At 45.5% G+C, this 16,294-nt stretch overlaps 1 protein-coding gene across 3 annotated transcripts in view; it reads right to left on the bottom strand.

The window, feature by feature from the left end:
- Positions 1 to 1,047: 1,047 nt before the first annotated feature.
- The window catches only part of LOC135921684 (cell adhesion molecule Dscam1-like), a 331,909-nt gene continuing 316,662 nt past the window's right edge, over positions 1,048 to 16,294 (bottom strand). For all 3 annotated transcript variants that reach the window (XM_070535315.1, XM_065455983.1, XM_065455982.1), the window contains exons 24-28: positions 15,552 to 15,716; positions 9,489 to 9,604; positions 7,948 to 8,023; positions 6,760 to 6,836; positions 1,048 to 3,013 (exon numbers count right to left, since the gene is read on the bottom strand). In XM_070535315.1, coding sequence (XP_070391416.1) covers positions 6,826 to 6,836; positions 7,948 to 8,023; positions 9,489 to 9,604; positions 15,552 to 15,716 — 368 coding nt within the window. In that variant the 3' untranslated portion in view covers positions 1,048 to 3,013; positions 6,760 to 6,825. The remainder of the gene's footprint in view (positions 3,014 to 6,759; positions 6,837 to 7,947; positions 8,024 to 9,488; positions 9,605 to 15,551; positions 15,717 to 16,294) is intronic.

Here is a 16,294-nt window from a genome sequence, read left to right as displayed (position 1 = left end):
AGGCAGGATAAATGTGATATTGATCCAACACCACATCGCTTAGTGACGCATGTCCACTAGTAAGATGTTGCAATGGGGAGAAAAATTATAGTTGTCTGTTAATGTCATCACTGCATTTCTTAAGAAATGTTTCATCCCGCGCTGTGGACTGTTTACTACAGCTTGGCCAGCGCATGTGTAAAAAGAGTAGCGTGACGTCAATGTGATGCACGTAGCTGGCTTATCGGTATCGTTCAAAACACATATCATTTGCCTTTAGAGGAACCAATTGTTTTGCGTTCTGTTACATTTATTTGCGTGCAGTGGTTATACTAACGGCATAAATGCACATGAAAAGACAATGAACAGTGCTTTCGAAGTGATTCCTCGGGTTCAGTGATATCTCAGAATCTCAGGTACAGGTAATCTCGGGTTCATAGAACGACTTACAGCTGAGCTAAGTGGTAAGGATTCATTATGCAAAAAAGAGGTGAGGCTAGTTGAAGATAGTCGGTGTTCGTGTTGTCCACTCCTCTACTCTTGTGTCCTGTTTGCACGCCTCTTTTTTGCATAATGAATCTTGAGTTTAATGAAGTAATAAAGTTTTTCTGTTAGTTTGATCTTCTTTATACCGACGAATATAAAACCATCTGCTTGCCAAGCAGAACGAGCATTTTCGCAGATTTTTATATCGGGAATATTCGCCCTCCTACCAGTAAGTATTTAAGTAAGTAAGAAAGCAAGTACTTCGCAGCGAACTCAGCGAAAAGGTGCCGACTTCGATTCTAGGCAGGCATCACAAAGACCAAGCAGAGCAAGCCCAAATCGTACCCGGCCTCACGACAGCAATTAGTAAAATAATCACAATTACTCCCAATCCCTGTTAACAGAATGAGTGTGCTATTATTGCCGGAGGCCGGCAAGCTAACATGTCTGATGAAGCACTGATCTCTATCACGACGTGTCTACCAGATATACCATGCTTGTCTTGCTTTAGTTTTTTTTTCTGTCTTTAGTGCCACGCTAAGTTAAAGCTCGCACCCGAAGACTACATTTTGACCAATAAACTGAACAAAAAAAATTCTTTTATTGGACACCCAAAAGGAATTTAAGGTTTCTTCTCGCGTTCTGCGGTATGGTTTACTCTCTCTCACACACACAGGCAAAACGAAATGCGCAATAGCAAAACGCAAAGTCACATGAGCTCAACCCACCTCTGAATGCGACCATATCTTTACCGTGTCCGTAAACGTTTTTCGTGGAGTGCAGGGTAACCGGAGAAACGTGCGGCAGTAGCAACTCTAGCAGCAACATCATGGGACGCTTCGTTCAACCACAACGCAGTGAAAGCGTTTTTGTGTTACACGAGTGTTCTCGTCGAGGGAAAAGAAGAAGGAAGGACTCCGTGTTAAGGATAACGTTGCTGACGACTCCTTACAGCAGCACTGAAGCAGAATACGGTTGTTCGCTGGAATGAGGCTGTTTTCTCTGTTTATACTCTGTGCCACAAGATGCCGCTATTAACTTGCCTGTTCAGGCGTACCCAGTATCTCCCAGTATTCTGTTTATGGACAAGTATTGGAGGAAGAAAATAAACCAGCATAGAGCATTACGTCACGCTGCCAACCTTAGCCAACCTCTGGCGAAGCCATTCGCGTTGCTTTTTAAGCTGGTAGTATTGGCCTAACACGTGACCTTTGAGACTCAGCGTATTGGCCGGAGATGTACGGTTCCCGGGAGTTCTTAATCAGTGCGCACTGGTTCAGACTGCCCTGCTTTTGTTCTGCCTTCAGAGCGAGATTACTGAAACCTGCTGCATGTTCCGACGTGACGATCACATGCTGGGCTGATAAGCATGTCTTCAATCATGTTGCGCAATGCTCTCTTTTCCGTGGCGTGGGCCCTGACGATGCGATATCGTCGCCCTCTTCCTTTACGTCGCACGGGGAAACTTAACATTTATCACAGGCTAAAGAAGTTCTCGTCTTTTGGACAGAGAAATTTGCGTTCACGAACGTATACCGCAACAGACAGTCTTGTCATGAGGGGAAAACCACATTCGAAATACTGAGATACAACAAAGAGAACCACGATTGTGTGTAACAGTAACGATGTTTAGGATTCTTATATGCTCCTTAAAACGGGGCCTCAAGTAAAATTTTCAAGGCTAACAAAGTGCGGATAAAAAAAGGGAACACATCATATCCCCGTAAGTACCACAGCACTATATGACGGCCCACTGGGCGCATTTCTCCTGCTGGCTTAACACCTTAACCTGCACACATGTTCACATGTTCCGGAATCCAGAATAGAAAGCCTTAGGCTTAACCGCAATGCTTATCTTTTAAGCATTCCTATGATTTCACCGTTCCGAAGCGTTTCTCTAAAAAAACAGAGAGACAATGTACAGATTTATGGGACTGTACAAGGGCCATTTTCAGTAGACAGTTCAGTTTTTTCTTATGATTTTTTTTGCTAATAATAGGGCCTCATATAGTGTTGCTATTTTTCATAAGCAGCACGAAATCAGCAATGACTAACGAGTAACTTAAACATCTTGCCTTGTAGCACTCGTATTATTATCAGAAATAGATAATTTCTCTACTGAGCGCACAACAGTGGTTCTGAGCAGTGATGATGCCTCGAAATAAAGAAAAAGAAAAAAACAAGAACAAGGTAAGCAATCCATACGATGAGAATATCGCAAGCGATGATATCAGATAGACAGTCAGCCTGACGGCATGAGTTACCCATCACATATCAAATTACAGTATACCACATCGCTCTGGACCGTCCGAGCCAGCGGAAGCACTCCAGATAATGGAATACCACTAAAGTTGATGGAGACACATGAAATGCGCCCTCCTTTGTACCGTGACGCGGAAGAGGTTTTGTCAGCAACACAGACGTCGGCATGGCTTCTCGACAAAGCGAGGCGTCCATAGGGTGGCTTGCTGAATACGACACGACGAGGAAGCCATCTGTCTTCTTCACACCGTCGGGAATAGCATTGGTCGGGTGTTGACGACTGGATCTGGCCAGAAGAAAAGAAAAAAGGAACGTTTGTATAAAGCGTATTTGCAACTGTTTGAAGCATATATTCAAAATAAAGAAGGGGGCCGACAGATGGAGTAGCACAGTGTGGTATAGAGAGAGAGAGAGAGAGGGAAAAGCAGGGAGGTTAACCAGAGACGGTTTCCCGGTTTGCTACCCTGCACTGGGGTGGGAGATAAAGGGGTTGTAAAGACGACAAAGAGCAAAATGAGAAAAAAGGAAAAAAAAGAGAGCAAGAGAGAAAACAGCTAACTGAGAAGGCGTCACAATCACAGACATTCCCAGAGGCCGGTCGATCTAAAGAAGCGCAGTAGCGTTTGCACGAACTTCTGATGCGATGTTAAGTCGCGTCGATGTTTCAAAATTCTTTCTTCTGACCGAGGCTGGTCGCACAACTGGTTCAGCACGACGGGAGGCGATTGTCTCTGCACACTGCACTGCGGGCACTGGCAAATAACAGGACGAATTGTTTCCGCGTCGCCGCAGTCACCACATGCTGCGGTGTCGGCCATCCGTATGCGGAACGCGTAGGCACTAGTAAACGCGTCGCCCAACCATAGCCTGCACAAAAGGGTCGCGTCTCTTCGCGATTGTTTTGGCGGAATTCGGACGCTTCGGGTTGGATTCAGAGTGTATAAACGGCAGTGCATGAATTGTAGTTCATTCCACTCTGATGTAGCGCATTGGCACGCAAGAAGGCGGATCATCCTTGCAGCATCTGTCCTAGCCAACGGGATCGATAGGCGGTTGCCTTCTACTCGAGCAGAACGAGCAGCTTGATCGGCACGTTCATTTGATACCAAAGTGACTTGGTAGCCACTAAAAGGTTATTTCATGTCTTTTCCCAGTGAGGCGGTGTGTGGCCTCTGTGATTTCAAATGCGAACTGTTCATGCGGACCACTCCGTAAGGCTTACAATAAATACTGCAGTGCCGTCTTCGACTCGCAGAAAGTCGGTCATTTGTGTGCTGATTCGTGATTTGTAGTGCGAATCGAAGTGCTGCGAGTTCTGTTGCCGTCGAAGCTGTCAAGTGAGATGTTTTGAAGTTTACAGGGGTGACTTTTGCTGGAATGGCAACAGCTGCGGTAGAGCTCTTCTGCTGGACGGAGCCGTCGGTGTATATGTGGGTGTAACACCGGTACTTCCCATTTAGTAGGAGTAAGGTAAGCTGTTGAAGAGCCGGCGATGACTTATCTGCTCTTCCAGAAGCCAGGTATTGTCAGGTTGATGTTTGGTGACAGTGTGGTATAAAAGTTACAAACAGGGATAAGGTGGCTCAGAAAAGCTGGCCAAGCTTTTGATAGGAAAAAAGCAAGCTTTAATGATATGCTGGAGATGTTAGCCTGGCATATAGGAGGACCTATATTGGTCAAAGGCCGCCTTGATATCTTCGACAGGTTAGGTTTAACAGGTTAGTAAGGTGACATTACGTGCGATCGTTGTCGATAGCTGCTGTTTGTAAAGGAAGAGACTCAAAAGAAACAGAGCATCGTTCACTTAACGTCTCTAAGCTTGGTTTCTCAGACGAGGGAACAAGAGCGGGAGAGTGGGAAGTTGGCAGGGGAAGAGAAAAAAAAAATGGACAGGCTTGTAGAGTTGCTGGGCGAATGAGAGGTCAGCTAGCACACAGAGAACTGAACAGAAGCAGCAGGTGTCGTCGCGGGTGTTCGTTTGTGGTTTAAGAAGGGCCGGTCATCCGGTGAACGCGCGACTAGCAAAAGGACATAAGTTAAAAGAGTTACTTGAGTAGCGCAACAGTAGTGTGTCGGGTATTTATTTATTTTTTGAAGGTATTAAAATGGTGACATGAAGTCTAGGGGCAATGGATGGGGGTTGTTGGAAGCGATCGGCTTGGTCCTTGAAGGGGCGTTAGCCTCAATAGTTCGGTGTAGGCGTTGTCATGGCGTCATACAGAAATGACGCGACCGAGTGGTGGAGGCGCCGAAAAAGAAATATGACATTGTAGCGTGTCGGGGGTGGTCTAAAAAAGGCAAGAAAAGGAAATAGGAAGAAGAAATAATACGGTAACAAGAGAAGGGGAAACGGGATGTTGCAGATTCACATGGTAAAAGGACTCGTACGGCTGACGTATGCGTAGGAACGAGGAAGAAAATGGTAAATTGAGTAGTAGGGGAGAGGCAGCGAAGATCTCTAAACGCAGGAATAGGTAAGCTTGATAATCTAGGTTAGCTCGCGGCATAACATGTTTTGTGCCTTTGTTAATGATACGAGAATTTCAGGTTTAGGCCACAGCATTTAGCTATTCTAAGTTGCCAAGTGCCAAATTGATTCCCGTCGGGGGTAGGCATTTAAATGTGTGTATGAGGTATGATTCCGTAAACTTCCTCTCGCGCCGTAAACGGAAATTTACAGTATGAAGAGCCTTGTTTCATGGAATATATGACTGTGTTCATTGTAGTAGCTGGCTGCCGCTTTAGGTAAATTCTGTTTTGTATCTGCGCGGTGGCCGTTGAGAGTTGTATGAATTTGTTGTTCAGTCTCACTGATGTTTTGTATGTTACTAGTGACACACTCTATGCAGTAGGCTACGTTGCTTGACGGGAAGGTGAAACTCGAAGTTACCATGCGAAGGTAATTCGACGCTGCAGTTTTTACTACAGTAGTAGATTGCGTATGCTTGAATGTAGAGCACCTGGGCTTGTCACAGAGTCCGGGTGTTCCCTTCGGTTTTGTCCTTAGTTTGGCTTGCACAAGAATGTCCTTGCAAATAGTGTGCAAAATCTTATTAAGCTCATGGTTGTTTATCAAGACCTTTCTGGACCCGCCCAGAGTCTTCTCTAGACCCCCACCGATAGGTTTGCAAGTCCCAGAAGTCAGCATATCTTTCGGCGCATCCACCACACAGAATCGCGACACTTATATGTATACCGCCGCGACGACGCCTACGCCAAGCTACTGGGGCTAACCTTCCTTGAAAGAACAAGCCGCTCCCTTCCAACCATCCCCCGTAACCTGCCGCCCCTAGACTCCATGTCGCCATCTTAATACCACAAAAAAACTACACAGCGCAGCGCCTGGGGTAATACTCAAATCCTTTCAACTCATGCTCTTTTGTTGCGCAAGCACTGACCGGCTCACCGACTCTTCTAAAGCCATAAACGCACGCCGCCCCCTACACCTACAGTTTACGTTTAGTTCTCTGAAGGCTTCTCAGCCTCGCGCTTTCCCAAGAAACTCTTCTTTCCTTTCTTTCTCCTCCTGTCGCCTACCCACTCTCCCGCTTTGTCCCCTCGTCTTAGAAACCTTGTCTAGAAACGTCAAACGAGAGCGCTCATTTTCTTTTCAGTCTCCTCCTTTACAACCAGCCACAGCCGACTGCCGCGGACCTGACATAACGTACACTGATGAAAATGAGAAGCCCGAATAAAAGCACTCGCATCAGACCGACAACTCTAATTCTTGTTATCACAAAAGAAACACAAGCCTACATGTTTATCACCGTTGATAACGACATTGATGATAGTGACAATGTCATATCACGATGACAAACTAATAATGACAATGTCATCATGATGATTCTTAAGAGAGACTGGGTTGATGGACATATGGTGAAACCCATCAGCGGTATTGTGCGAGACGCTCGGGCGGAGCAATTGCCGGCCTTGTTCGCCAGGCTAAACCCGCCTGTTGCTACAATTCACCACCACCACCACCACCAATGTCATAACGTGACAATGCGTCAACTATTGTTGAATGTTGCTTACCGTCGCCTCACCCTTCTTGGCTTACACCAAGCATTGCACCACCCCGTTGCTTGAGGTGTCCCATTGTCAAGATACCTCTGCATAGCATAAACACCACATAAACATTTCACCGATTAAGCAATTATAAAAAAATTTTCACTAATGCCTGGTGGTCAGCGTATATAGGTAAGAAGCAGCCTCCTGATATACTCAAAAGTTAAAGGTTTCTTGTTTGAGTGAATATTTCCCCTAATCCTTTTCTCCGTTACTTTTAAAGTCATCTGCATGGTTTAAAAAGGTTCTCTGTCGATAGTTATGACTTGCAAGAAATTGATGAAAACAGTATTTACCCTTATTCTCGCATGTTCTCGCCACTTTAGCTGCATTTTAATACCCCTCCCTATCACTCGACGTTAGAAACATGAGTGCTTGGCAGGCGGCTTGCGTCTAATGCGCTTTGTAGCGTCCTACAATGTAGACCTTCATAGCACTGCTCTAAATATTGCGTTAGCGTCCAGAACTAGGCTTATTTCTTTGTTCTTTCTCTTTACGTTTTCTGTCCCTACACTCATGTGTCTAACCATTGAGTGTCGTTTAAATAAACTTAGAGAACTTACAAAATACCCAAATTTCACGCACTGCGTAAGTCAGCCTTGGCCGTATGATCAGATGCAGTTAGGTGTTTTTGTAACCAACTAGTATCAACAAATCTTCTGGAGTGCACAGGTACATTTGATGTGACTCACAGAGCGTATGGAGAATCGGGTACCCGATTTGTACCGTCGCAACGCTAGCTGGTTCGTACGTGATTGTGCATCATGTCATTTCAATGTTCCAGAAAGCTTATGTGTTTAGTTTTGCCCCATTGCAGGTACAAGAGAAGCTTCACGATCTCACAATGCAAATACCTGCAGAAACTCAGATTGAACCAACTGTTTTTACTTGGAACACACCAGCCACCAGGATAGAAGTTATCTCAGGAATCAAAAGGGTTTGAACTATGGGCTGATTATATAATTCAAAAGTGCTGGCTTACTGCTGCTTTGAAAAAAGAAGACCTGAAGCACTCACAATGACAAAACATCTAAGCCATACAGGATGTCTCATTTTATCATTTTTCTGGTCTACAAGCTTCAATAGTAGGCTGTTATCTTATCTACCCTTGAATGCAGGGCATGTTGCATCTGGACTTTGCGAAATCGTTCATACCTTGACAGTAACCCGCTATATGAGACCTAGGTGGACTGCGCTTGATTGTTGCGTAGGGGGCACCCTCGCACCGTGCCTGAAAAAGAAGAGAAAGAAAATTAAAATGGAGGTTGTTAAAGTACGATGCGACAATTCGTGCTTTCTTGGTTCTGTATCTCAAGTAAGAAAGGAAACATATGCATATATATTTCTCAATCTCTTTCTGTCTGCTGCAAAATTACTAGGAAATAGGTTATACTCGATCACGCAGAAAAAACGACTAAGCAAGAACGAAATGAAAACATTGCTTGTCTTCATGTAACGCTCACGGCTTTCTTAACACAACAAAATAAAATTTAAATATGGGGTATTACGTGCCAAAACCCATTTCTGATCATGAGGCACGCCGTAGTTGGGGACTACGAAAATTTATGCCACCTGGGGTTGTTTAACGTGCAACTAAATCTAAGTACACGGATTTTTTCGCATTCCGCCCCCATCGAAATGCGAAAACATCCGTGTACTTAGATTTAGATTTCGCCCCCATCGAGATGCAGCCGCCGTGGCCGGGATTCAATCCCGCAACCTCTTAACAGGAGACTGAAGTGCAGTATTCATACCTCGTACACCTTAACATATTTAACCCGTCATGCTACTCGTCATAAACACTCCCTAGCAGTAACGCCGTCAACGCCTCATAACAACTGCTTCAAGTACTCTTATTTCACAATAACGATAGTGGATTGGAATAAGCTTCCCAATGAAGTCTTTACACTGAATTATCTATAACGTTTTCAGGCACACGTGCATTCTTGACTCCATGTTTAATTCAAGTGTCGGCAAGACTGCTTTCAATGCATGTTTGTATGAGTGTACTTGTATGTTTCCACCCTGCTAAGCTCTTGTAAAGATTCCAGTACCCGTAAATAAGTAAATAAATAAATAAATGAATAAATAAATAAATAAATAAATAAATAAATAAATAAAAAGTTCGCGCTTGTATTGCTTGTACAAAATGTCCACGAGAACTAGAGCGACCGACTTTGGTATCAATCCTCGTAAATTTATTTATACATAATCGAGACCCTTGCAATCCTTGCTTCAATACTCTAGCAACAAGTCACTCTGCCGACAGGACAAAGAGCAGTTCACACAATGCATTCTGGCTGTATTTATTAGACGCGATGGAGCTTCGCGCGTCCCAACAAACTGGTAAGACGCGCCAGACTATAGTCCCTTTCTGACCTCCTATCCTTCTTTTGTGCTGAACGACAAAGAAGCCCGCATTTAGTCTATGTTTGGAACGCTTTGCTCAAAGCGTGCACCGGTGTCTCCAGCATTCGAATGCACCCCGATACCTTCTTCGCACCAGCGCATTGCGCGTCGCAAGCGAGACAATGGCCGCCAGCGCGGTGCGGCGGCCGCCCATCCGCCTTTGGGGCATTCATCGGCAGAACGTAATTGCATCACACTGCGGGCTGGCCGGCGCCTCCCGGATAACGCCGCCCGTCGTCCGAGTTTTGAAAGCGAGCCGTCGTTATGCAAATGTGCGCTATACTCACCCGGTATGCTATCGCCACTGCGGCAGCGCAGTCGGCGTCCGCCAGTAGCCGCTGCTGCTGGGCCTGTAGCGCGGCGTAAGGCTCGGCATATTCGTGGCCGTCCTCCCCTCGGCGCCCTGCGAGGAGACAGAAGGCCGTGGAGCTGCATTCAGGAGCTGCTCGAACGCAGGTTGAAAGACGTCGGAAGTGTTTGTGTTTGTGTTTGTGTTTGCGTGTGCGTGTGCGTGTGCGTGTGCGTGCGTGCGTGTGTGTGTGTGTGTGTGCGTGTGCGTGTGCGTGTGCGTGTGTGTGTGTGTGTGTGTGTGTGTGTGTGTGTGTGTGTGTGTGTGTGTGTGTGTGTGTGTGTGTGTGTGCGCGCGTGTGTGCTTGTGCGTGCGTGTGCGTGTGTGATACATTCGTGCAGCCTTATGTCTATACTCATGCCGCTTACGCGGCAGGGGCCGTCGCATTTAAATGGCGATGTTCTTCACTGAAGAGAGTTCAATAGCATATCGTCTACTTGCGTCGAAGCGTAACTGCGAAGGCGGTGAGTCGGCGTTAAAAACGATCTTGCTCTGTAAAGGCTATCGTGCGGCAACACGTTTCGATGAACTACTCTTGCAGACCTAACGCCTGGCGCAATATGAAAGACTAAAACAGTAATCATGGCATGCAGCGCTGAACCACATTGGGAGTGCAGGTAGGGCCAGGAGCTGGTGGCATCGGCGTTAATTGTGATAGAGAGGCCGATATCTGCTCAGCGTAAGAGTGACCGAACTGCGTAAAAAGCTATGATAAAAACGAATAAAGAGCCCTGACACCCACATTTCACGACGTGAGATGCCACGAATATATAAACTGGAGGAGGCCGTGACCTAAACGCTTTTTGTTTGCAACAAGCAATCAGGATTTAGTTTGGTGTGGACAGGGCAGGAGATAGAATGTGAAACAGAAAATTGACATATCAAACCCACTTGAAGAACGCGAAAATTGCAAAGCCAGCGAAAATAGATGTTCCACCGAAACGCACGATCAAAGCGCGTGCCGCTAAAGCGCGTCTATGATCAACGATTTGTGAATGCTGTATTGAATTTATGAAAATACATACGCGCACAGCTTTCCTTCTCGCTGATTATGGTGCACTAAGGAAGCGACTCTTCCGAGAGTCTTTGTAAATTTTGTGTATCGAAATTTAACAAATACTTGCGGCAGTCGTCTGGTCGCAGAACTACTTATGACATTTGCCGTTGACATTTGTATTTCCAGATACTTACACAACCCCGCGGACATTCGTAAGTCTATTAAAGGGCAGTATGACCTTTGCTCCACACACGTGGCTGAGTGACTGACAAAAACCACAACCTATCTAAACCAAGTTTACCCCGCGGAATTTGCCACAAACACACTCAAAGATAATGTAATCGAAGTCCTGAACTGAGGGCTTCGACTTTGCTTTTTGTTTTACAAATATAATGTCTTTTTTTCTTTTATCTCTGTCTATCTCAAACATCACTTCGGAAAATAAACTCGAGAAAGCCACGGCTACTAAAGTGGCAGCTATCATTCATTTCCTATTGAAACGGTGATAAGCCCGATGGGCGTCGCTGAATTTTTATTCACTAGCTGAAATTGTTTTCACAGTTGCAACTGACAGAGTAACATATTCTTGGTGTGTAGCGCGAAGTGGCACAGACTTCGCGCTACAAAGGAAGAATATGTTACCGTACCAACACGCCCAAATGTCCATCCTTTTGATAGAGCTAGGAAGGCACAAATATCGCGCCAAGTTATTTGTGCTAACTACCTGTACAACCACGCCACACCGAGAAAGTGAATACTAATATAATGCTCAGTATTCTAGACATCGCGGTTACTAAACAACTAAAAAGTGAACTAAGAGCCACGATTTGTTAATTTCTCTTGAGAAAATTCATTGGGGACGTCACATCTTCGTCCTTGATATTTTCCTACAAGTTGGAACATAATCGTTCTCTTTTTAAGAACGCGTAGAACTTGTCACTGCGCTAACTGCTTCAAAATGGTCCATAAAATGTTTGTTTATTAAGGAATGGTACTTTTACACAGTCACCGCCGATCACATGAACATAGACAAGGCAGTTGCCCGGAGCAACGAAAGAGCGAAAGAGATTGATGAAAGCTTTCTCAGGCTTGACACTAATGAAGGTCGCTGCCTGTCCTCAAGCGCCTATAGAGAAGCTTGTCAGTCAGCCCTAAATTAAGAACACCGCTCCCTGTTTGTCGCTGAAAAATATCGGGATCGGGAGTTCTGTAGACTCCCGGGCGACGCCCGCGAAATTTATTACCTTCTGGAACAGACGTGAAAAAAATAACGTGAAAAAATTAAAAACCACTCCTATTGGATAGGTCTCTGTGAGGATGCGAAGCGGAACACTGTGCAATCAAGCAACAAAACACAGCGAGACACTCGAAAATTTCCGCGGTATTTAGGATGAAAAAAAAAAGAAAAAACGCTCTTGCGAACTCAGATTAAAGTGGTCGTTTGAAATAAACACCACATATGAACTGGCGATTCAGCCTTGCTCTATTTTACTTAAGCATGACGCTTGAGCGTGTGTACCATCAGCACAAGTTAAAATTCCAGCAGAAATAATGGTGATCACAACAGCTTTTGCACGTAATTACATAGGAGGACGACTAGATTACTCTGTAGTCAATTTTTCAGCGTGGCATTGTGAAAATTGTGCATTTTAGCGCCTGATGTCAAAACAGAGTTGAAAATGCAAGTGAACACAGAAATGCAATAGCGCCTACGAGTCCGTTTCGACCTGTTCGCGTTTGAAGCTATGCTGATAAATACATGCAGCCAAATCTTTACATTGGGCGCAGAACGTTAAGTGCGAAGTCGGAGAGGAAAGTGAAGAAAGCTCGGTGATAAAGGAAACGAGAAGGCATTTTGACTACGCGTCCGCTAGGCTTTTCCCAGCATCGCTGATTAATTTCTCCACGCCAATTATCACGGTTCCTTGAAATACCGGTGCTAAGCTCCAAATTCAAACGGCATTAACAGACGCGTAAAGTCGGACTTTGGCTTCATGTCTAGCCATCCAAAAGTAAAACGTGGAAATGACGCAATGCATTATATAAAAACAGTGATCTGCAGACTACCTTTCAAAGGATGCTGAACACTCCAAGAAAGTAGAGCACCGACGCGCACAAGTTGGAGTCGTCATGTTTGCAATACCACATTTTCAAACTCTACAATAACCTGCCAGACATTTTGCCACTTAGATAAAGGACGGACAGCACAAAACTGCACGAGTATTGCAGTGTTCTTTCACGCCACACGCCGGCGACAGTTTTTCAAGGGAACCCACAAATTTCACCATATGGTAGCAAATAGTTTGAAACCAATTCTGGATATTCTTCTCAATTCATACAGAAGCGCTTCTAAGTGCAATTCAAATGTCTTTGTTTCAACATAGAATTAAGGTTATTATCGAAAACAGTGATCTAAGTCGATGTCTGTGCCACGACGGGACTTTCATATTTAGAGATCTCAGCCTTTCTCATTGATTTCAGCCGTGAATGTCACGACGTGCCATAACTGAACGAAACGCTATAATTAAATGTACGAATGGTCCAATGTTCCTGGTGTATAGGGCGCTGTCTTGCAGGTCTCTCGTCCTGTTTGTTGACGGTTTCCTAGGGTGTGCTCAAATTCTACCGGCATTGAGGCTAATCTATCTTAATAGCTAAGAAGACAACATTTAGACCAAGGGCTGAACCGGATTTGTAGCATGTCTTTGCGATTTGACGCCATCTCGCGTCGAGAAAAAGCGAAGAAAAACAAATATAATTTATGCATATTTAACACTTCGTGTGCGCGTACCTACAAAATACACAACGTGGCATTCTTTAGGCGTGCAAAAAAGCGTTGCTATGTTTCCTCGCGCAAAGGTGAGCTAGCCGACAAAGTTAGAGGCAAACTGCTTAGCCTAGATCTTTTTTCGACAGCAAGGTAACCTGAATTGTTCTTGATTTCGACGCTGTCTTCGAGAGGCTGTGTATTTTGTCGAGATTGGCAGAATGGGAACTATACTCGAAGGGGCACTAAAGGAAAATATGAAGCCCAGTTAAATCGATAGCTTATTTGTCTAGAAGTATACAATAGTTTTCTCTGTGCAAATATATGACTTTGTTGTGTACAAAATTGCCGCCGAACGTGCTGCTACTGCTCTTCGATTTGAACCACCCGCGCCAGAACGGCTGAGTTGAAAGGGAGAGAGGAAGAGAGAAATAAGATTAATTAGTCCCTTAGGAACTGAGAACAGTATGGGCCTTTTGGTGGGTTCATGGCTCCTCCTCAGGTGCCCTCCCTCTCTGCCACTCTTTGCGAATCAGCCAGCGTTGACGACACCTAAGAGGTACCATAGTTCAAGAAAGGTGGCGTCACTCCAGTTTCCCATTTTCGTGATTTTCGCGCTCACAAAAGCTTTGGGCCCTATAACGTAAAACTATTCCAATATGTTTCTATTCCAATCTCCTGACGTCAAATTTGCGTAACCACCGACGCAAGCACCGGGCGGTCGCTCGCAGGGTTGTCTGAACACACCAATGAAACGCAGTCCTCGTTCATAGGAGGTCACTTCTGTTTGCTTGAAAAACGAATAACATTGCCTACACTGAGCGGCTTGCCGTATCTAATTGGCTGACAAGAGACGAGGAGAGCGCTCAAGTGCAGAGGGATTCACTGGGGCAGAGCCACTGCACTGAAAATCGATAACCGGATGAAGAGGGTGGTGCCGGCGTCTGCGAGTGGTCGGCTTTTCCTTACTTAGATTGTGGTGGCTGGTCGAAAATCACAGCGGCATGCAACGGAAGCTTAAGAATGACGCTAAAACTGACCCTCACCAAAGAAGAGTTGGCAGAATGAGGTGGTAAACGTGCCGAAAGTGCTTCAAAACGTTACACGGTCACGCAAGAAGTTTTATTATACGCAAATACACCCATGCTCTCCGGCAAGTGCGAGTAGCCAGCATCTCAGCGATCAGCGGCAGCCATCTTTTATTCCTTTCGGAACGGGGCAGCCTGCGGCTATTCCGAAGAAAATTCAGTTTTGTTCGGCATATTAATGCATCTTTATCGCGTACAGGTCACTTTGACGCGGTGAGTTTGTGCGGTTTTGTGACGTCGCGTGACAGGCAGGTGAAGTGGGTGCAGCCCAAAAACCTTTTACCAATAGCCGAGGGCTAATGGCGAAAAGGGGTCGAATCAGAAATAGTTGTTTCTTTTTTCTGTCAAATCATGCATAATCAATGCGTGCACATCATATCAGATGGGGAGGTATCGCGGTTTTCGTGACGTCGCGTGACAGACAGGTGAAGTGGGCGTGGTTGAAAAAAGTTTTTGACCAATCGTGGAGGGCTGATAGCAGAATTGGAATAGAAAAGTTTGGAATAGTTTTACGTTATAGCGCCCTTTGTTGCTACGAATGACGAATGTTATTACAGAAGTCTAATCCTATAAACTAGCTCGACCTAATATCTCCTTCTGGTGTCTGTTTATGATGACTGCTGTCATTCGTGTCCATGTAGACGAACAGCGACGTGGTAGTGACGGTCAAGAGCACAATAGCAAAACTGCGACTCGCGAAACTAACTCTTTATTGGGCGAACTTGTGCCCAGAAAAACAAGCTACACAAAGCGCAACGATAGCGGCGAACACGGTCGGCGATCGTCGACATCTGATCTACCGGTCAAGCGCGTCGGCTTTTACACATGAGTCGTCGAAGGTTCCATAGTAATCGCAGGTGCCAGCGTGTCTTGTAGAAAGTTCTGCACAGTTCGCGTCGTACATGCAATCAGATTGCACAAGCTTTGGTGACACAGACACTAGATAGAACCATCGATAACGTTCGAGAAACTTCCCTATACATGCGGGCGCGTCCCGCACTGAGCGATAACATTCGTTAGACGGTGAAGAGCGGTCGCCCCAAAGAAGGTAAACAAGTACACGCGTCAATAGGAACAGAACTCTTCACTCTGCGAAAGACATGATAAGTGTGCACGAAACATATTCAGGCCAGTCGAGAGCATCTATACCTCGCCTCGATCCCGATGCGACCGGAACGGGTTTCCGGGCGGGCGAGGCGTAGTAAGAGGTGGCCTTCCCGTACGCATCTTGCTGCTGCAGGCGCTCCTTCTTGGCGCAGAACTCGGTCATGCTCATAGAGTCCGTGCTGCCCTGGCACTTGCGCAGCGGATCGTCTGCAGGGCACAACACGAGGATAGACGAGGGTCATCAACGCTAACAGCCTATAGTTTGCAGTTACGACACATTGATTTAACCTTATATACTAGGCAAATGGGCCGCACCAAGGTGCAGGCTTGAAGAGATCAACAGCGGGCGAATAAGCCAAGCCTGAGCCCAGTGCCAGTGGTTCTATAAATGGACTTGTATTCTTTAACAGGCACTGATGCGCTAGCTGGCAATTCATCATTTAGTTATTGTCAGCGCACTTGGAAAAACAAGAACACAGAAGATCTGAGGACACATACAAAGCGCTTCGTACGTGTCCACATATCTTATATGCCCGTGCTTTCTTTTTCTCAGATGCGCTGCTTTTAACTAAGACTTGTACTCGTCAGTGTCCTAGTAAACACGATCCCTTTGCTGAAACGTTGGCACGAGGCTGAGGCGTGCATTTCAGCCTACAGTGAATGCAGCCTTGTATAATGACAAATGACACTAGGCTATAATTGATGAATACTCTAGAGAAGAAAAAAACAACAGAAGCATCACACCAGCAGAAATTAACAGTACGTGACATTCACCAGCTATACTT

Source organism: Dermacentor albipictus, chromosome 3 (assembly GCF_038994185.2).
Source record: "Dermacentor albipictus isolate Rhodes 1998 colony chromosome 3, USDA_Dalb.pri_finalv2, whole genome shotgun sequence".
In the NCBI taxonomy this organism is placed as follows: domain Eukaryota; kingdom Metazoa; phylum Arthropoda; class Arachnida; order Ixodida; family Ixodidae; genus Dermacentor; species Dermacentor albipictus.
The sequence above is the reverse complement of the archived record's forward strand: the minus strand, read 5'-3'. Positions and strand labels throughout refer to the sequence as shown.